Here is a 22053-nt window from a genome sequence, read left to right on the forward strand (position 1 = left end):
TATTTAATGGTTTTTCTCTCCTTTTTACCCTTTACCACCACCAAATCCTATTGAATTTGAATGGTTAATTAAGTTAAATATTTATTTACTTATTCATCTAATTTATTTATATTTTTATTTATTTTATGTTACAAAACATTTTGGGAGAAAGGAGTTGAATTTCATTTTTTATTGCTATTTTAAAAAAATGCGAAATGCTAGGCCTAAAATTTTAAGTTATCAGTTTCAAGAAGGAATAATATGGTCCAGAAGGAATAATATAAGTGCTCAAAAGGAGCTTAGTGGTAAGTCAAATGTCCTCTTTCCTCTCGAAGTTTAAGTGGACAGAAACTTGTTCTTTTTCTAGGTTATCTCTTTGTCTTTTGTTCAGGTAAAGATAGAGAGGGGTTCAAGTTACGTTTCAAGGGGTCCTTTTTAGTTTGTTTTGTCAGATTTTTTTTTTATTTTTATTTTTTTTTTTTATTTATTTTAAGTGGAGGTCATGTGAAAAATATAATTCTATGGGTCTGTCTGTTATTAGATTACAAAAAAAGTCATGGCAGGAAAACATGATCAATCTGTAAAAACAGTATCACAAAATTTGGTCCAGTTTGTTTCATGGAATTGTAAAGGACTTAATGGCGTCATCAAACGTAATAATGTATTAGCCCACCTTAAAAGATTAGGAACAGACATTGGCTTCCTATAAGAAACACATTTAAAAAATCAGGATCACAGGAGATTAAATTGCAAGTGGATAGGATAGTTATTTCATTCTAATTTCAATGTGAAAAGTAGAGGCACAGCAATATTGATTAAAAAAACTATACCATTTATAGCAACTAAAACGATTTCAGATCCTCATGACAGATTTGTCATTGTGACAGGGACTCTTTACAATAATCCAATTACACTGGCAAATATATATGCTCCTAATGTGGATGATGAACAATTTATCAAATCTTTTTTCGCAGTATTACCAAATTTAGACTCCCATCAGCTCATAATTGGTGGGGGCTTCAATTTAACCTTAGATCCTAACTTGGACAGATCATCACGTAAACCAGCAATCATCTCCAAATCTGCTAAGTACATTCAGACATTCATTAATACATACAAATTAACAGACCCATGGAGAGCTTTACACCCTAACAGTCGACAGTATTCCTATTTCTCTCCAGTCCACCATACTTACTCAAGGATAGACTTCTTCTTAACAGACTGTGAGCTTCTACCACGAGTTAGACAGTGTGGTTATGAAGCAATAGTACTGTCTGATCATGGCCCAATTACCTTACAAATAACTTTTGGAAATAAGCAAATGCCAAAATCCTGGCGATTCAATAATAATTTACTCTCTGATCAGAGAGCAGTTGAGGGAATTAAAAACCAAATAGATCTGTATTTGTCTATAAATGATAACGCAGAAACCTCGAGATCCACGTTATGGGAAGCACTAAAAGCATATATTCGAGGGCATATAATTTCATGGTCTAGTTTAGTAAGCAAACAACGAAAAGGAAAGGAGGCTAAAATAATTGATGAGATAAAAAATATTGATAACCAGTATTCAACTTGCCCTCTGCAGATTTACATAAAAGAAAGCTGGCACTCCAAACAGAATCTAGTTTACTTTATACCAAAGAGACAACTAAACGTATGATTAAAACAAAACACAAATATTATGAACATGGAGAAAAAGCCGGCAGGATATTGGCACATCAAATAAAAGAACAAGCGGCATCAAGATCAATTACTGAGATACGTACCGATACAGGACAAATCACTATAAATCCAAAAGAAATTAATGACACCTTTAAAACCTTTTACACCAAATTATATACATCAGAATCTAAGGGTGATCAATCACTGATAGAAAATTTTCTGGAAAACATTAGTATCCCAACAATTAGTCCAGATAATAGAGAACAATTAGATAGACCTATAACAAAAGAAGAGATAGAACAGGCAATACATAAAATGCAAAATTCCAAAACTCCTGGCCTTGATGGTTATACCTCTGAATTTTATAAAGCTTTTAAGTGTCAACTTTCACCATATTATTAGCAGTTTTCAATGAAGCACTTGCTAAGGGCTGCTTGCCACCTACTTTTTATCAGGCAAGCATTTCTTTAATTCATAAACAAAATAAAGACCCTTTAGAACCAGGATCATATAGGCCCATAAGCTTGCTGAACGTGGACTACAAAATATTGGCTAAGATTCTTGCATTGCGCTTAGAAACAACTTTGCCAACAGTAATCTGTCAAGACCAGACAGGATTCATAAAAAACCGACAATTGTTTTTTAACATTAGGAGATTGCTAAATATCATTTATACACAAACTGCAGATTGTAAAACCTCAGAAATATTGCTTTCTTTAGACGCAGAGAAGGCCTTTGACAGGGTCGAATGGGACTACCTCTTTTCGACCCTGTCAAGGTTTGGATTCGGCCCTCAATTTATTGCCTTTACAAAATTATTATATGCTCAACCACAGGCCTCAGTACGGACAAACAATGTGTGTTCTGAATTTTTTCCTCTAAGTTGCTCTACTAGGCAGGGCTGCCCCTTATCTCCGCTATTGTTTGCGCTAGCCATAGAGCCTTTGGCCATTTCTTTACGAACAGCAAAGGAATATTCAGGAGTGAGAAGAGCAGGAACAGAGCACAAAGTATCTTTATATGCGGATGATTTATTACTGTACATCAAAGATCCTGAAATATCAATACCAGCTATCATTACACTCCTTAAAAAATTCGGATCGGTGTCAGGTTACAAACTGAATTTATCTAAGAGCATATTATTTCCCATCAATTCAGAAGCAAAACAAAATTTAAATACTTTCAGTTCTTACCATTTGCAATTTCTAATCATTTTAAATATCTTGGAATCAATATTAGTCAGGAATTTTCGCATCTTTTCAAACATAATTTTTCGAAACTTTACGAAGAAACAGAAAATAATCTCAAAAGGTGGGCTAAGAACACAATCTCATTAGCAGGACGCATAAATATTATAAGAATGAATATCTTACCTAAATTTTTATTTTTACTTCAGTGTATCCCTATCCTTATAAATAAATCATTTTTAAAAAAACTAGAATCTTTAATTTCCAATTACATTTGGAATGGTAAAACTCCCAGAATTAGAAAAGTGTTTTTACGAAGATCTAAAAGGCTGGGGGGGATGGGAATGCCATGCTTTCAACTATACTACTGGTCATGTAATTTAAGATCTATGTCTTTTTGATGTCAACCACAGGGGGTTGGTTGGTCAAGGATGGAAAATCATAGCTGTCATCCGTCTTCGCTACAGGCAATGATCTACTCACCTCTACCTATCTCTAACTTAAAAGTCGGAAATGTAGTAGTTTCACATTCATTAAAAATTTGGTCTCGGATTAGAAAACATTTTGGGTTAAAGGAAGGTTCCGTTTTGACACCGCTGATTAATAATCATACACTCAGACCATCTCTTGTTAATCCAACATTTATCCAATGGTATCATAGTGGGATACACACCTTGAAAGATTTATATATTAAAAAATATTTCCCCCATTCCAACAATTGCAGGAGAAATTTCATTTACATAATAGAGATTTTTTCAAATACTTACAAATCCGTAGCTTTGTTAAGAAAACATTTCCGTCCTTTCTCCATGAACCCCCTGAATCCATCATGGAAACATTGCTCCAATCTGACCCTTTAAAAAAGGGTTCAATATCCAAAATACACGACACTCTGTTTCAAATAGACTGTACAGCTACACTGGATCATCTAAAAGAAGCCTGGCAGGAGGATCTGGGTGTGGAAATCTCAGACAATCAATGGACAAAAGCCCAGGACAATGTGCACTCCTCATCTGTATGCATAAGACATGGACTTCTGCAATTTAAGATATTACACAGACTGCATCTGTCCCAAACTGAAACTTTCTAAGATGTTTTCTTCAGTGAGTCCATCCTGTGACAGATGTGGACAAGATCCAGCTTCTCTAGCACATATGTTCTGGAAGTGCCCACAAAATTGTTAATTATTGGAATAGGATATTCCAAACTCTATCTGAGGTTTCACAGAAACAGATCTTACCTGATCCCGTACTAGCATTGTTTGGAGTGAAACCTATTAATGTATGACTCTCAACTAACCAAGATAACATGATTCGCCTTGTAACATTATTAGCAAGGCGATTGATATTGCTTAATTGGAAACAGAGAAAACCCCCAACCCATGCAGCTTTACTAAATGATGTAATGCAATACTTGGAGTTAGAAAAAATAAGATACTCATTAAAGGAGAAAGAACACATGTTTTACTCTATATGGCAACCTTTCATGGATTATTTTAACAAGAAAGACCCATGTAGGAGAAAATGACTGAATGGAAAAAAAAAAATGGATGTAACAATATATTATAAGTATTACTTTGCTTTTTTTTTTGTTTTTATTGTCCCAAAATGTTTATGTATGAAACCATGCATTTATATTTTATTTTTGTATGTTTTGGAAAATGTAAAACCCCAATAAAAAGAAGTTTGAAAAAAAAAAAAAAAAAAAAAAGATTTCCCCGCCATTTCAAACAGTTGAAAACCCTGGCTGTTTACGTAAATATCTGATTGCCACTTGACAGAAAATGTTTGTTTCTGAGGTCAAGTGATTCCAGTAATTTAAGTGCTTTTCAGTGTAGGTTTTAAGAGTTTTTTAAACATATTTTGATGATTATCTGGATGAAATTGTTAAGCACAATAATTTTGACAGTTTTTTTTATACATATTGTAAACAAGCAACTCCATATACAATATTAAATAGAAAATTCACCACCTCTTCTGTGAATGTTCAGTCAGTGCATGCTGTATTGACAAAAAAAACTGTTGCTGCCAGTTGTAACCTACATGTACCATGATGTATTACACAAGCTACTGACGCCCACTTAAACACAGTGAAGCCTGCTATGCAGGTGATAAAATGGAAACATGGAAGCTCAGTAGTCCGAACCAGCGTGAACCAAGATGGTAGCTGATTGGACATCCACATAAGATGGCAGATTTTCCCTTTTAGTTAAGATGGTTTCTACCCGCTGTTCTGGTGAAAACTATTTGTGTCATGAGATAACAAGCTTTGATCATGGTTGCTCATAACAAGGCAAAAAGGACAGGTCAGTAAAATAGTCCATCTCTATCTGGATGGCAGTGAATACAGTATATGTGGAATAAATATTTCTATGTTGGAGTGAAGATGGTCTCTCAATCAATTTAGATCAAAGGAATCCTTCAAAAGGGATGCACCCACGTCCTGCTTCTTCACCCTGCTGGTTGGGTGTGCTGAATCATAGGGAACAGAAGTATCTGTGGACAGGGAAAGCAGTAAGTCCAGCCAGAGCTATACCCAGACTGTCCCCTACACTGGCAGCAGCCATGGCAAACTCCCTCTGTCTATCTTCAGTCTGTTGGACAAAACACAGATGGCAGAATGAACACACATATTTACTTCAAGGCTGCAACTCAGGTGCACACAGAGCAGGGTGTAATGGAAATGTATTACCACACATAGACACACATTTACTGGCATTTTTTAAAATAAAAATTAAAAAAACAGCAGTGTTTGTTGATACTGTCAGAAAGGTGTCAATTAAAACTGGCTTCTGTATGTTAATATTTAAAGCCTTTGGACAAAATATTAGAGACAGATTTAAATTTTTTGTCTTCAAGTACTTCACCAACCAAAGTTGGAAACAAGTTCCCGCCACCAGCCATGGTGGCAGGTAACAAAGGCGGCATTTAACAAATGACTGATAAATCGTCTGGGGGCTTCTTGAAAGCAGTGGGGACAAGGAGCTGGGCTTGAGTTTGTTTTTCCTCATCCCAGTGATTTGCAGATCTGGTTAATGCCACTGATGTTGCCTGAGCATGTTTGATGTATTTCCTTTCACATCCAGTATAACAGTGGAGAAATGCTGATACAGCGCCCTTCTCTTACACACAACTCTCTCTCCATTGCTGTTGTAGCTGTGCAGGAACCTGCAGGCGGGTCTTCCAGCTCCACCCTTTTATTTTAGCTTTCCATAGTGTGACCGACTCCCTGCCAATCACCATTTTGTGCTATCCTCAGCATCTTGCTTACACTGCTAATCTACATAACACCGGTATGTCCAGCTGTAGGAGCAAGACAATTTTGGACCCAGGCAGGCAGGAAGGAAAGATCAGGAGGACAAAATAACACTTTCCATATGTGATTAAGATTCTGATGTAGAGAAGGCAAGTCAGGGAGAGAGATTTTGCATTTGTGTGTGTGTGTGTGTGTGTGTGTGTGTGTGTGTGTGGTAGATTGTTCAAAGACAATGTTGTGATCTACAGTAAACACCTGGCTGTTTGGGTGTCTTTATTTTCTTTTGTTGTAATGTACTTTTTATATTGGCATTCTCAATAAACATTCAGTGTATGCATACAGGAGATATACATGCCTGTCAGAGATCGCTTAGTATTTTCACCGGTACACACACGGAGCAGGAAATTTTTATAAAAAAATAAATAGAATAGAATAAAATAAAATAGAAATATAACAATAAACAAAAATATATATATATTTTTAGAAAAAGATAAATAGTAGTAGTGATAATAGTAATAAACAAATCTATAGACAGTTACTGAGTGATCTTTTCTTAAATGTCCAAGACAGTTCTTCCTTTAAAGGGATATTACATGTTACATTTTTCTTCTTTCCTTTTTCATTGTTTGTATACAGTGTATATTGGCTTCCTCTTTGATATAGAAATACAATTTCTCTTTAAGTGAGTACAAAACACATAAAACAAGAATTTCTTTGTATAAATCTCTTTTAGTCGTTACTTCTTTCAAATTCAATTGCACTTGAATATGTCCTGTTTTTACCTTTTTTCCCCTCGATTAATTTTATTTTTTAAGTTTAACAGTGAATTTATCAGGAGTTATGTACCATACAACTGTTGAGCCAGAGCTAGCAAAATGGTAAATTTACACCTGTGAACACCCTGTGTGTGAGAATATTAAGAAAAAAAGAAGAAAGGCATTGCAATCCACTTTGCCAAAAGTATAAAGCAAAACAATTTACAAACAATTCTATTTGCAGAATTTACAAACAACAGAACGCTAATCAAAATGTTGATTTTTTATGGCACATTTTTGTATTGCTTTGAGTGCCCTACACTGTAACAATTTTCTTTCCTTTTCTCCTTTTTGAAAAAAAAAACAAGGAAAAAAAAGGACTAACCAGTGCGAGGACCCTATTGTAATTAGTCCGTCCGTTTATTAGGGCCCGAGCACTGGAGGGTGCAAGGACCCTATTGTAACTGAAGGAATAATTATCATTGGGGCCTGAGCACCAAAAGGTATGTTATGTTGCATTCATTGCTGCTTGCTTAGTATTTTTCTCTCAAATGAATTGCCTTTTTGAGGGCTTTAACATATTCAAAAAGTCATGACCATTAGCCTTAACCATTCCTCTACTTTAACAAAGAACAGTGATGAACAAAGAACAGAACAGTGAATAAAGAACATTTCAAAGTAAGATAAAGCTTCCAATCCCCAGGTCTGAACTATGACCTTGACAGAGCCAGTCGAGTCTAGCTTTTAAGCAAAACCTATGTCAAAAAGCAAAGGGCCCTCGCTGATCTTTTTTCTTTTCTTTTTTTCTTTTTCTTTAAATTTCCTTTTACTTACAATGACGTATGACACTACTTATATGCTGCAAAAATATACCTATCTGTCACAAGTATGAATTAAAATGACCCCCAATGATCAGACAAACTCACCACAGATAATTTAGGGGTGCCACACAGCATACCCACTCTCCCCCTTTCAATCAGCCCCTGCAGCGTCCTTCTGTAGAGCCTCCGCATCTTGGATAAGGCTGCACGTTATCATCCCCGCACTGAGTGGGCCGCTCATGCTGCTTCTCATCCAGCCTATTCGGTTTCATTCTCTGTTCAGCTTTTCCTCTGCTGAGATGGAGATCTTGATCACAAGAGGCAAAAGGCCCTCTGCTGCTATCCATGCTGACTTGTATGTTTTCATACCCTCCCCTAGATCAACCTTCAGTTTAGCTGGGTACAACGTTTGAAATGGTGAGTAGTTGTGATCCATGAAGATCCGTTTTCCCTTGTACTGAAGATTTTTCATGCCCCAGGCTTTGGATAGCACCTGTTGTTTATGCTGGTGCTTAACAAATCTAAGAAGTGATCTCGTGGGGCATTTGAGTCCGTTGGTCTCTGCTGGTGGCACCTGTAGGCTTGTTCCAGCTGAAGAGGAAAGTCTGCTGGTAAATCCAAAAGCTCCCACTGAAAGATCACCGTCCACTGAACCATGTCCCCCTTCTCTGAGCCCTCAGTGACCCAATAGATTTGCAGATCGTTCCTCCTTGTGTAGTTTTCAAATTCTTTGCATCTTTCCTCGAGTTGCCTCTCACATCACAGCAAGTAGCTTAGCAGGCAAGTGGAACAGGTGGGTCCGTCTGCCACCTGGCTAATTTCAGTCTCTGCGTGGGTCATACGCTTCCCCCATTTTCTCCACAGAATGCTCCAGGGAGGTCATAGCTGACGTCATTGCCGTCAGCTTTTCATATTCTCCCGCCTGGACGTTTTAAGCTTGGACAGTATTGCTGCGCTTAAATTGTCCTCTTCTTCCAGTCCGGTTTCCGAGCTAATGTTAGTGCTAGCGAATTTGAAAGAGTACAGCCTGAAGGTACCTCCTCCTCCGCCTCTTCACGGTGCATCAGCACTGCCTCCAAAGCCCCTCCCCTCATACACGTGCACGCTTGTAACCATAGCAAATGAGGCGGCCAGTAAAACAACATGGCGGACACACTGGTAGGAACAAAATACAAACAATACAGCTGGAAATAGCATGTTTTATGGTCTGTTTCCGACAATATTTCAACTAGACACTTGGTCTGCTTTACATTACCTGTATACTTAGCAGTCTGTTTGATACTGGTAATGTTACAGTGTTTCTGAACGTACAATAGCATTACCTTCAAATTGAATCGATTAGCTATCGGCAGCTAGCACTTTAGCTGCCAGATAGAAGGTACGCCAGTAAATAAGCAGCTAATTTACATTTGTCGCTTTGCAAGCTAATTGAAATTTTATCTTTGGTGATTATTGGTGTTTTTTGAAAGCATGAAACTAGACTCCTCCTCAAGTGATTCTACAGGCAGACTGGCGGGTAGACAAGGGAGCCAGCCGTGTCGAGGTGTATTAGGCAGGGCCCATGGAGGACAAGGCAGAGGGTGTTGAGTGGGCCAAACACCCGAGGATCCTGGCCTTTGCAAAAGGGAGCCTTGCGCCTGACAGGGGGGATCTGGAGAGGCGTACAGGCTGTAGCCGACCCTCCAGATGCAGGGGAAGGGGAAGGCAGTGGACTGCTGCTGTGGCAGTTCTTTACCAATTTCCAGTTCCTTACAGACAATACTACTAGTCTTACCCTTGTTATATGTAAATACTTTGAAGTGCGTATAAACTTTGTTTAAAGTAAAGTAAAGTGACTTGTTTCTGCTTGCATAAATCAAACACCACATTACCATATTATTATCACAATACTTTGTGAACCAATTTGAAACAATCTGAAGACCTGCATTCGTAGCATTGACATTCACAGTCAATATTAGGCATGCATAAAGTAGTACCTAAGAAGCATATGCAAACATGTACAATGAAATAAGGCAGGGGCTGAAAAGGAAATAGGCCATAACTTCAGATTTCTTTGAGCAATCCTGAGTAAAATCAGCTGGCACATGTGGTACTAACGTCTTAACGTACAGACCAAGTTTCAATCAATTCCAATGAAGGGACAGCAAATAGCAGGACTTTAAGTGCTGTTATTAAAATACTGCATACATTGTAATGGTGGGACAAGTGTTTGATTGATCTCCCTCCTTCTTTAGAAAGAATTACACAAACTGAAGTGACTTTGCTTAGCTGTTTGAGGCACAACCTGCTCCCTAATGCCTGAGGCTTTGATTCTGGGCGATTAAGCTACTTTCTTCTGGAGGCTAAGAAGGGCTTTAAAGGGCGGGTATGCCACTTGGGCTATATTAAGGCTTTTTTGTTGTTGTTCTTGTTCTTTGTCGGTCATTTACCTGCTATTTTATGTATTTCTCATGAGATGGAATGAGCTATAAACTTGAAACTTGGCCCAATAACTGAAAATTATATTTAAATGTGTCCCAAATATTTTAGAGTTGCCATGGCATGAGATTTTCACAGTACTATAACCATCTCAGAACATGTCATGATTTTACTGTATCACAATATTACAGAATTACATAGAATTACCTTTAAAGGCATAAAAACAGGAGTTTTTTGTTTGGTTCAACAAGGGTTTTATTCCTTCAATAGAAGTTATATAATAGTTCTTCTTGAAAGTATCTGTAAAATGTTTCGCTTTTAAAAATAACTAAAATAAAGGTGAGATTATCTGTCCAGTTTCTTTTCCCCAGTACTGTAAATAAGCAAATGTACATGGTATGATAATCATCAATTTTTGTACCTCCGTATACCTTGAATCTAGTATACTGCTGGAATCCTAATTATGAACTCTATTGACTACCTACATGGTGACACTGTGGTCAATGCTTAAAAAATGCAAATTGGGAAGAGTCACACCCCTCACACTGTAAATCCAAATGACTTAAAATTCTTCACGCATATACAACTCAATTTGCTCTACAGCAAGTCATGCAAGTCTACCATTTTTTGTTGCCAATTTGCATAATGTAAAAAAAGTGTCAAATGTAAAGACTATTTTGGATTTTGACTCTACCAACAACAAATTTGACATACAGCATTGTGGGACTAGCAATTTTACTATAAATAAGCAAAATCTGTAAAAAAGGCAAAGAAAAAAAACCCAACAGCAGCAATGTAGAAGAAGCTGGGAAAAAATAGTAAATGAAAACAGCATTTTTGTTGGAGAAGAGAAACTGAGAGCAGCATTGGTAAGTTTGGCTTGACTTTGTTGTACTAGTGGAATTAATGTGCTGACCTTGCCATGATAAAAGCTTAACAGTGGCTAAGTGTTAGTTTGCATTAACAGCAGACAGCTGATTTTAGTGACATATGGATAATCCAAGTAACACACAACTAACCTCCTTGCTGATGAAGTAGAAGGTGTTGACATATGCAGCTCCACCCAGCAGACCCTCATAAAGGACAATCGTAAACACCAGCCAGGCACTGGGAAGGAACTGGTAATGTACTGCAAACAGGAGCAGCACTGCATTCAACACCTGTAGACAGCAGAGAGCCTTCTAATTGACACTTTGATACAAATAATGGGCTTGCAGTCTTAAGTTGAACCTTAATAGTTTAATTATTTTGATAATACTGTAGCATAAGTGTGGGAGCCACGTTTACATGTGCAAACTTCTGTTGGTCTTACTCAAGCACGCATACTTGGAGCTAGGCTACCACGCTAGGAGCTACATGGTGAAACAAGGACAAAAACATGGCATCAGTGACATTTTAACTACTTGGCAGGCGGGGGCTTCAGGACACTTGGATTACTTCAGATGAACAGTATAGAGACAGTTTGTCGTTTTATTATATTTTTGTAACGTTTGCACCCTGGTCACCATTTGCTTCAATTGTTTGGGAGATCAGTGCCACGCTTTTTTCTGTGAACCTTCGGCAGTGTGATGTGAACTAAAACTTCACCCAACTTTCCATCCGCATGGGGGAAAGAAGATAAATACTGAATTTTCATTTTTGGGTGAACTATCCCTTTAAAGGCCACCAAGATGGATTCTTTGCTAATCTGCATGATTTTATAAACACCAACATGAATATATTTCTTTGGATTTTGATTCTATTACCACCCCACTCAATCTGCAGCCTTGTTGAACAGAGAAGGACTATATGAGGTACATACCTATAGTCAGTGTATTACATAGAGTGGATGGTGGGTGCCATTTCTTAACAACATAACATATTCCTACGCAAAAGCGCAGCTGTACCACAAACTGTATTACACTTTCACTCTTCTGTTTCAGTTTTAGTGGTGTATGGAAGAGACAACAAATGCAAAAAAAAAAAATTAAAAAATAATGAGTTATTATGACAGTGCCGACAAACAGGTAGCTTTGTGAACCACAGTGTAAAGAAGAACTTTTATGGAGTTAGACTGAATGGGCCAAAAAAGAAATAAAGGAGGAAAGCCTCTGTGGAAACACAAGGCTCAGACAGAGCACAAGTAAACAGTAAATGAATACTCATGGACCCAAATATTTAAGCCTGCCATAAGTGGGACTTGGTTCGAACACAACTTCAGAATTTTTCTGAATCAGAGGATGCCAGTGCTACTGCTTGTTTGGTAAGTGGTTCATTTATTTGTACATATTTAGCCAAAGCACAGCAGCAAGTGTCACTGTGTTACATCAACTTTTCTTTTAACACAACACTTAGTAAGTGTTTGGGAACTGAACACACTGATTATTGAAGCATTGAAAGTGAAATTATTTCTGTTTCTTAACAGTCTGGGGTCTCCATTGCTGTATTTTGTTCTACATAATGCGCAACATAAGTTCAATGGAAGACAGGTCTAGTCTGCAGGAAGGCCAGTCTATTACCAACCCTCTTTTACTACAAAGCCACGCTGTTATAACACATGCAGAATGTGTCTTACTGTCTTGCTGGAAAAAGCAGGGACATCTCTGAAAAAGACTTTTGGATGGCAGCATATGTTGCACCAAAACTTATATGTGCCTTTCAGCATTTTTGGTGCCTTTACAGATGTACAAGTTAATGATGCCATGGGCAATCACACACCCCCACACCATAAAACCAATTTGAAATGTGGACTCGTCAGACCACAGCACACTGTTCCACCCAGAGGAGCTCGGGCCCAGAGAAGTCAGACCTGATGCAGCTTAGCATGGGGGATGAAAGGGTCATGGCTATTATGGCCTTTTTGAGTAACGGTGTGGACGTTACCAGGCCATGTTTCGCCACATAACAGGAAGTAGTTTTTAACTCAATTGTACATGATTGGATCTGCATCAAACTTGTTTCACCACATGTTTGATAAGAGTTCCGCCCTGAACACATCTATATGACAATTTCAATCAATAGTGAGAGTGCCACCTGTTGGCACAGAAAAGACAAAGTTTTACACTAAGAGGTGCAGCTCCTAGAAGGTTGACTTGATTGATCTGAAAACTGTGCCAAAAAAATCATAAACATGTTGGTGATGTTGTAAAATGAATATTGTCCATTTTCGTTTTTCCATTCAAATTCAAATTCAAATTCAAAAAACTTCATTTGTCCCCAGGGGGCAATTCAAGGCACACAGAGCAGCATGACAAACAATAAGGTAAAGATGAAAGTAAGAAGGAGAGAAAAAATAGAAATCAAAATAAAGATAATTTAAATATTTGTGTATATACAGTATATAGGTGAATAAAGTATAATAATAATATAATAATAATAATAAGGTGCATGTAAAGGAGGTTCCATGGCGAATTTCGATGTTGCAACATGACATCAAAAACTGTCACAGATGGTCAGATCTTCACAAAATTTCACAGATTTGATGACAGTCCAGGCCTGAAGACACCTGCTGTGCAATTTTTAATCACAGTCATAGCGCCACCTAATTGTCACCGGAAGTTACTTTTTTTACACTTTGATGTTTCCCCTGTAGGAAGTTAACCTGAGCAACTTCAAATCCAGCCTGAATACGGCCTTCATGATGGAGAGAAAAAAAACTTCTGACTTTTCAGCAAATGTTGTTGCCATGGTAATGCACTATTCGCCATAAAATAGGAATCCCTTTTTGAGGGACAAGGCATGCACGAAAACTCACCAAATCGAAAACAGACATCAAAAGTCCTAAATTGTGATATCTGATATGATTTTTTTTGCATTCATGTGCCAAAATGACTCTCGAGCACCCCCTAGAATATTTCAACAAAGCAGCCCCCACAGACCGTTTATCCTAGAGCTACGAAACTTGGGAAAAAAATGTATAAGACTAAGACTTCCAAAAAAGCCGCTTGGAGCCATGCCCTAAACCCAACAGGATGTCCACCATTTTAATTTAAATTTTCATATATTTTGTAATTTTAGCCTCTGTTCTAAAATGAATTTGTCCTACAGATTTCTTCTGATAAACTTCACATCCGGACTGTAGTGGACTGCCTTGGCGTGGTCTTTACATTTGCCCTCTGAGGAACTCCAGAGCTCAACTTTCCCTGTACAAATGGGGGACACGTCAAGAGACACTGTTTTACAAACCCAAAGCATTCAACAGAGGGTTGTTAATTAACTTTACTGAGACCCTCTGTGGACATCTGCAAAACACGTTCTGCTTTTAAGCCACTAAAAGTGTCAGGCTTTGAGGCTTTCCTGCTCAAGATGCCATGAGAGATAACAGTTTCGTGGGGTCTCTTCCAGTTCACACCAGGGTGTTAAGACATCCAAATAAATTCCTGAGGCCATTCGGACCTACAAGAACAATTGTTTGTCTCTTGTCTTTGACACAAAGACTGAAGTTTGGTATAGAGGACTGGAAAAACATTCCTACCAAGAATTTCAGAAGGGCCCACAAGATTAAATGATGATCCTCATTCTGAAATCTAATCCTTTGTCTACCTCTCTCTCTCTTTCTCTTTGTTGTCTCAGTCCACACATACACTGACAAACAAACACATGTTCTCCCCCCTCATGTCCTCTTCCCCCCTGCTGAGATGACAGAGGCAGGACATGTTGTAAACTCATTCTACATTCCAGCATTTAACATGACCACTTGGACCAAGGTTGTGAGTTAAGTTTAACTTAATTCCCTAATCTTTCTCTTTGTAGGTAAGAGTTTGTCTCTGTGCTTTGATGAATAAGTAGGACCAACTCCCATTCTTTTATCATTTAATTTGAACGAGTTAGGTAAAAGCATGTTTTATTCCCTTTTTGTAATGGAGCCATACTGCCATCTAGTGTTCTTCTTCTTCTTTCAAATGAATTGCTGAATTGAGGGCTTTATCATATTCAAAAAGTCATGAAACTTTGCAGACTTATCAGGTCTGGTGAAAAATTTGATATTTTAATGGTCCCGTGTGTGGGTGGGAGGAAATGTATCAGTTGCGCCCCCTACTGATTTTCATTGAAGCAGTCCCCGCAGCACGTTTTACCTAGAGCTGTGAAACTTTGGAGGCCTGTGCAACACCCCAGTAGCTACAAAAAAGTCTCTTTGGGCCATACCATAAAATCAACAGGAAGTCAGCCATTTAGATTTGAAGTTGTAATTTTGGTGTATTTTTGGCCATTTTCAGGGGTTGTAATCTTGAGAACTTGTCCTAGAGGTTTCATCAGATTGACTTCAAATTGTATGGCTACCTTCATAAGACCTTTGACACCAAACGTTATTCAAATTAAACTTTTGAGTTTTCATCAAACGCTGTTGCCAAAGATACGCATTATTTGCCATAAAACTGGAAGCACTTTTTGAGGGGCAAGGCATGCACCAAAACTCAGCAAACATGGCTAGAAACATCAGAAATGGCTAACTATAATAGTTGATATGATTTTTTGCATTGATCTGTCAAAATGGCTCTTTAGTGCCCCCTAGAAATTTTCAACGTAGCACCCCCTGCGGATTGTTTAACCTAGAGCTACGAAACTTGCGTGATATGTGTAACATACCAAGACCTACAAAAAAGCCTCTTGGAACCAAGCCCATCATTTTTTATTTTATTGAAATTATTGGGTGAATCTTTGCCATTTCTGGTAGAGACCACTGATTTTTTAATTCACTGATATTATCAGCCGATACGAGCCTTTTACAGACTTAATGGAGCATTTTGGCATCAGCGTTTATTTTTTCCAATATCGCTGATAAGAAATTTTTTTATACCAACCATATAATGCAGAAAATGATGGCTGGTGGGTTAGAAATTGTGCCTACAGTTTGTCCAGCAGAGTGCACTCTTATTCCATTTTCAAACTACTCTAAGCACTCAAGCACCTTGTGACAGAGAGTGTTGCAGAACAGTGGATCGTGGTGCAGTCAGTCAGTGTTTTCACGGTAAGCAACATTGAAATACATACTGTGAAGTTAATAAACAATGGCCTCATCATTCTGCAAACGTACAAGACGATCTCAGGTCCCAGGGTGACACGAGGAGAGGACTATTAACGTGCCGACAATATCCGTATTTAGCGATTATTCGGACCCTCTCATTGGCATTATATTTAAAAAGCAACAAGAGACACATTTAGACTTATTTAGATTATCAGGGGACGGGGGGAAATATACTGTCATTTACTTACTCCATTTCAATATTCCATAATAACACAGGAAGTTGCTGTCATTTGACTTATTATAGTCTTTGACTTATTATTATCGTAGGGGATTTTAACATTCACATAATAGTGATAGCCTTAGTTCTGCTTTCTCCACACTTTTGGATTCAATAGGCTTCAGTCAGTGTGTAAATAAACCCACCCACCGCTACAATCACACCCTCGATCTAGTCCTTGCATACGGCATCGATTTTGCAGATTTGTTAGTCTTTCCTGAGATTCCTGCTCTGTCAGACCATTATTTAATAACTTTTAATTTTTTATTACTTGACTACAAGCCTTTTAGTAAGAGCTACTATTCTAGATGTCTATCTGATTCAGCAGTGGCTAAATTTAAGAAACTAATTCCTTCTGCTTTGACATCATTACCATGTCTTACAACGACTGAGCACACTACTACTAACTTAAGTCATTCTCAAATTGACTGTTTCATCGATAATGCTACTGGCTCACTGCGATCAGCTCTCGACACTGTTGCACCCTTCAAGAAGAAAATAATGAAACAAAGAAAATTAGCTCCATGGTTTAACCTCCAGATTCGCAAATTGAAACAAACATCGCGAAAATCTGAAAGACATTGGCATTCTACCAAACTGGAAGAGTCCCGTTTAGTCTGGCTGGACAGTCCTAAAGTGTATAAGAAGGCCCTCTGCCATGCCAGGGCAAACTATTATTCATCATTAATTGAGGAAAACAAAAACAATCCCAGGTTTCTTTTCAACACTGTTGCCAGGTTGACTCAGAGTCACAGCTCCATAGAGCCTTGTATTCCTTCGGCCCTAAGCAGTGACGACTTTATGAATTTCTTTAATAATAAAATTATAACTATTCAAGATAAAATCCATCACCTCTTGCCCTCAACTGACCTGACCCCGGACTCAGATAGCCTGGATATGGCAGCAAGGCCTGAAATTTATCTGGACCATTTCTCCCCCATTGACCTTCATCAACTCTATACTTTGGTTTCTGCATCTAAGCCATCAACATGCCTGCTAGACCCCATCCCAACTAAGCTCCTTAAGGAAGTTTTGCCTTTATTAGACAACTTTTTATTAGATATAATCAACGCGTCTTTATTAACAGGCTATGTACCTCAGTCTTTTAAAGTAGCTGTCATTAAACCTCTTCTAAAGAAGCCCACTCTCGATCCTGAGATTTTAGCTAACTATAGACGGCTATCTAATCTCCCCTTTTTTTCTAAAATCCTTGAGAGAGTGGTTGCTCATCAGCTCTGTGACTTTCTCCAAGACAACAGTTTATTCAAGGACTTTCAGTCAGGTTTCAGAGTTCATCATAGTACAGAGACGGCACTGGTAAAAATTAATAAAGACTTATTTATCGCTTCTGACACAGGTCTGGTCTCTGTTTTAATCCTATTAGATCTCAGTGCTGCATTTGACACCATTGACCATCAAATCTTACTGCACAGACTTGAAACCTCATTGGCCTTAAAGGAACGTCACTAGCCTGGTTTAAGTCGTACTTATCAGATCGTTCCCAATTTGTTCACGTCAATGATCAACCCTCCGCACATACAAAGGTCTGCTTTGGAGTGCCACAAGGTTCGGTGCTTGGACCAATCCTTTTCACTTTATATACGTTTCCTCTAGGCAACATAATTAGAAAACATTCTTTAAATTTCCATTGTTATGCTGATGATACGCAATTATATCTATCTATGAAACCAAATGAAACTGATCAGCTATCTAGACTTCAAACATGTCTTAAGGATGTAAAAGCCTGGATGAGCCGTAATTTCCTGATGTTGAATTCAGACAAAACTGAAGTTATTGTTCTTGGCCCAAAACACCTCAGAAGCTAATTTTCCAACGATGTAATTTCTCTAGATGGCATTAAATTGGCCTCTAGCACAACTGTAAGGAACCTCGGAGTTTTATTTGACCAGGATTTATCCTTTGCCTCCCATATAAAACAAACCTCAAGGACGGCTTTCTTTCACTTGCGTAACCGCAAAAATTAGACATATCCTTTCCCAAACAGATGCTGAAAAATTAGTACATGCATTTGTCACCTCTAGGCTGGATTACTGTAATTCCCTATTATTTGGTTGCCCCAACAAATCTCTTAGGTCTCTCCAACTGGTGCAGAACGCTGCTGCTCGTGTTTTAACGGGAAGCAAGAAAAGGGATCATATTTCTCCTGTTTTAGCTTCTCTGCACTGGCTCCCTGTGAAAACCAGGATTGAATTTAAAATCCTCCTCCTTACTTACAAAGCTCTAAATAGTCAGGCTCTGTCCTATCTGTCGCAGCTCATAGTTCCTTACCAACCCTCAAGATCACTGCGATCTGAAAACGCAGGGTTACTTGTGGTTCCCAAAATTTCCAAAAGTAGGATAGGAACCAGAGCCTTCAGCTACCACGTTCATCTCCTATGGAACCATCTTCTATTTTCGGTCAGGAAGGCTGACACCGTTTCAACTTTTAAGGGTAGACTTAAGACTTTCCTCTTTGATAAAGCTTATAATTAGGGCTGGCTCAGGCTGCCTGGACCAGCCCATAGTTAGGCTGACATAGGTTTAACCTGCCGGGGGACTTCCTCTGATACGCTGAGCTCCTTTCCTTCTCTCAATGCCGCCATCGGAAATCATGCATGTCTGTTAACTGCATTGCCATTTGCAAGCTTAGCTTAGCTCTGTGTTAGCCATGTGGTACTCTCGCTACCTGGGGCTCACGATTACAGAGCCTGGGTCTGTTGAATTGCACTACGCTAATCCTGTTGCCTCTCTGGAGCATTCCTGCTCCCTTGTTTCCTAGTTTTCCTGGATCCTGGCTGTAACCTTGACTGTGCCTGACTGTGGTGATAGCTGTGCTGATGCTGCAACCCTGCCTTTGGTTGTGCTTGTGCTGTGGCTGTACTGATACTGTGCCCCCCACTCGCCCTGATTGTGGTCTGGTCCTGGTTGCGCCGATGCTGTGATCTTCCCTTTGGACACCTCCTTTTCAACATATGCATGAGACTGTTATCATCTCCCTCAACATCATCATAGAGTGCAATTACTAATTTCACACCTACCATTATTGTAATATGACATGCATCTGTTTCTATTATTGCTGTGCCTCTCTCCCCCTCTCTCCCACTCTCTCTTTCTCTCTCCTTTTTTGCCATGATTGTATTTCATTTGCTATTTGCGACATCTATTGCTCGTCTGTCCGTCCTGGAAGAGGGATCCCTCATCATCCTCTACCGCTCTTCCTGAGGTTTCTTCCTTTTTTTTTTTCCCCCTGTTCGGGAGTTTTTCCTTGGGTGATGTGAGGGTCTAAGGGCAGAGGGATGTCATACACTGTAAAGCCCCCTGAGGCAAACCATGTCTTGTGATAATGGGCTCTATAAATAAAACTGACTTGACTTGACTTGACTTGACTTGACTTTGCATGGTCCAATCTGTCTCAAACTTCACATCCTGCTTAAGTGTCACAGCCTGCAGACATCTACATGTCAATATTTGGTTATAGCACCACCATTCTACAACAAAAAAAAACAGACATCTCCAGCCTCAACACTACATGGAGAAAACACTAATTCACTGCTGTGTGGAGTGTTCCCCATTCTCTGAGAGACACAGTCGCATCAGTCGGTTGTGAGGGCCTGTTCATCGCTGCTTGCAGCTTTAATTTAATGTTGATTTTCAGTCTTCCCCAAACATGCAGAGATTTCTTCAGATTCTCTGAGTCTTTCAATTATAATATGGATTAAAAAATGTCATCCCTTCACCACTCTATTCAGTGCAGCTAGTCAAGGCTATTTTCATTTCTTAGAAATCTTTAGAAAAATTAAGTGTTGTTCCAGGCTGATTGCATTACAGCACTTTCTGATCCAAACAGCTGACCTGCAGTGTAATACAGCGCAGTGAAAGGGTTAAGAAAATGTAGCGCCAAAAGAAAGGCTGTCTGATGGCAAGGTAAAGTAGTGAAAATATTCTCAGTATAGCATCCACTCAGATTGATATTTTTTATTTTTAGATAGGCTTATTTTTGTGGCTAAAATATGTTTTGCTGAAAACCCTCATACAAAGCAATTCATTGCTGAGCTTCAAAGGTGTTATTCAGACTGTAATCTTCTGTATATCATATACTGACTGTAGATAAGTACCTCATACAGCCCTAATTTAAAAAATCCACACTCTCCCTTTAACAGGAATTTGAAATAACCAAGCTTTGAAACTTATCTCTGTGGGTTATCCTGTTCCTGTTACTATTGCAGGTTAGGGAATAATATTATGTTTTGAGCGATTGTATATTACTGAAACACTCTTACAAATGTTGTGGTATAGGTTGTGCTGAAGATGATAATAAGTCGTGTGGTTCCATAGAAACAAGTAAAAAGGACATACAAAATAGTGTTTCATGCAAAAAATAATTTGTCTGCTGACTATTTCTCACCTGCAGCAAAGAGAGAGCCCACAGTTTCCTGATCTTCACACAGCAAAGGGAGGATCGGGACACCAACACACCAACTTGGTACAGGGTCTGATACCTGAGCACACCGACACACACACAAGTAATAACTCAATTGAATTATAAGTCCTCACTATTTAAATAAAGTAATTCCTTCAGAAGAATATTCTAATGAGCTTAACTGACCAGCGATACTGCTCTGCATGGGACAGGAAAAATTTGGGGAAATACAGAAGTTCCATCTGGATAAAGAAACATCTATATTAATCTGGGCTCAACATTATGACAAAGCTTGCTATATCTACAATAATAATCAATATTTACGTCTTCTCAACACATAACATCTCATTCAATTTTTACAACCGACTCAACAAGGAAGCTGGGTTTGGCTTAACACCATGCAGTAAAATAAATGTGGTGCCAGAGGGCACCAGAGAACATACCAAGCCTTGGTTGATGAAGTACTCAGCAAAGTATACCAATCCCAGAGGAAACACAAACCTCAGCAAGCCCTGCACAAAGAAATCAAGTGGAGTCATAGTTAAATCACTCAAATCCCCAAGCTGATAGTTAAAAGAAGAGTGCACTTACTTTGATGACATGAAGTTTCTCTGTGAAGGTCAGTGCTCCGTTGGCCTCGTCCTCTGTTAAATTAAGGGGAGGCACACATGGCTTGTGTAGTTATTAAGAATCATACCACACCAATTTCAAATCTTTCGTATCAACCAAAACCAACCAAATCAATCAAAAGTTTTCCTCACTGCAACATCTGGTCAATTCGGAGGTCCATCACTATATATTTTTTGGAATATGCTAAATTAATTACATCGATATCTCCAAGACGATATCCAAGACTTTATGCGTTTGCTACCAAAACTGACACAGACATTAAGTGGATACTAGATATCACATTTTAGGGTGAGGAGGAGCATGCTGTGAGTGCTAGCATTGGGAGAGTCTACTAGGAGTACATGATAAGAAATTAAAAATATTTTTTATTCAGAGTACATCCATCATCTCTCCATTTGGACTCAACACATGCAGGGACAGGGATCAGGGTTGAGTGCATTGTGTGCCAAGCAGCAGGCAGAGGTGGGGCCCCGGGCGTGCTGACCCTGGCTTCACAGACTAGCTCTGAGGATGTGGAATGTCACCTCTCTGACAGTGAAAGAGCCAGAACCTGTGCAGGAGGTGGAGCAGTACCAGCTAGATATAGTTAGGCTCATCTCCATGCAAAGCTCTGGCTCTAGAATCACACCCCTCTAGAGGGGCTGGACTGTCTCCTTTTCCGGAGTGGGTTGCCTCGATGAGGCTGCAAGTTGTTAGGAGGAG

General features: G+C 38.8%; 1 protein-coding gene across 2 annotated transcripts in view; it reads right to left on the reverse strand.

The window, feature by feature from the left end:
- Positions 1–5301: 5301 nt before the first annotated feature.
- Positions 5302–22053, reverse strand: part of cln3 (CLN3 lysosomal/endosomal transmembrane protein, battenin) — a 36416-nt gene continuing 19664 nt past the window's right edge. Inside the window, exons 10-15 of one of the 2 annotated variants that reach the window (XM_042504688.1) lie at positions 21313–21365; positions 21165–21233; positions 20908–20963; positions 20707–20800; positions 11100–11240; positions 5302–5424 (exon numbers count right to left, since the gene is read on the reverse strand). In XM_042504688.1, coding sequence (XP_042360622.1) covers positions 5308–5424; positions 11100–11240; positions 20707–20800; positions 20908–20963; positions 21165–21233; positions 21313–21365 — 530 coding nt within the window. In that variant the 3' untranslated portion in view covers positions 5302–5307. Of the gene's footprint in view, positions 5425–6631; positions 8818–11099; positions 11241–20706; positions 20801–20907; positions 20964–21164; positions 21234–21312; positions 21366–22053 lie in introns of those variants that run through there. The other variant, XM_042504689.1, reaches the window with a different exon arrangement.

This window comes from Plectropomus leopardus, chromosome 17, assembly GCF_008729295.1.
Source record: "Plectropomus leopardus isolate mb chromosome 17, YSFRI_Pleo_2.0, whole genome shotgun sequence".
NCBI classification, from domain to species: Eukaryota; Metazoa; Chordata; class Actinopteri; order Perciformes; family Serranidae; genus Plectropomus; species Plectropomus leopardus.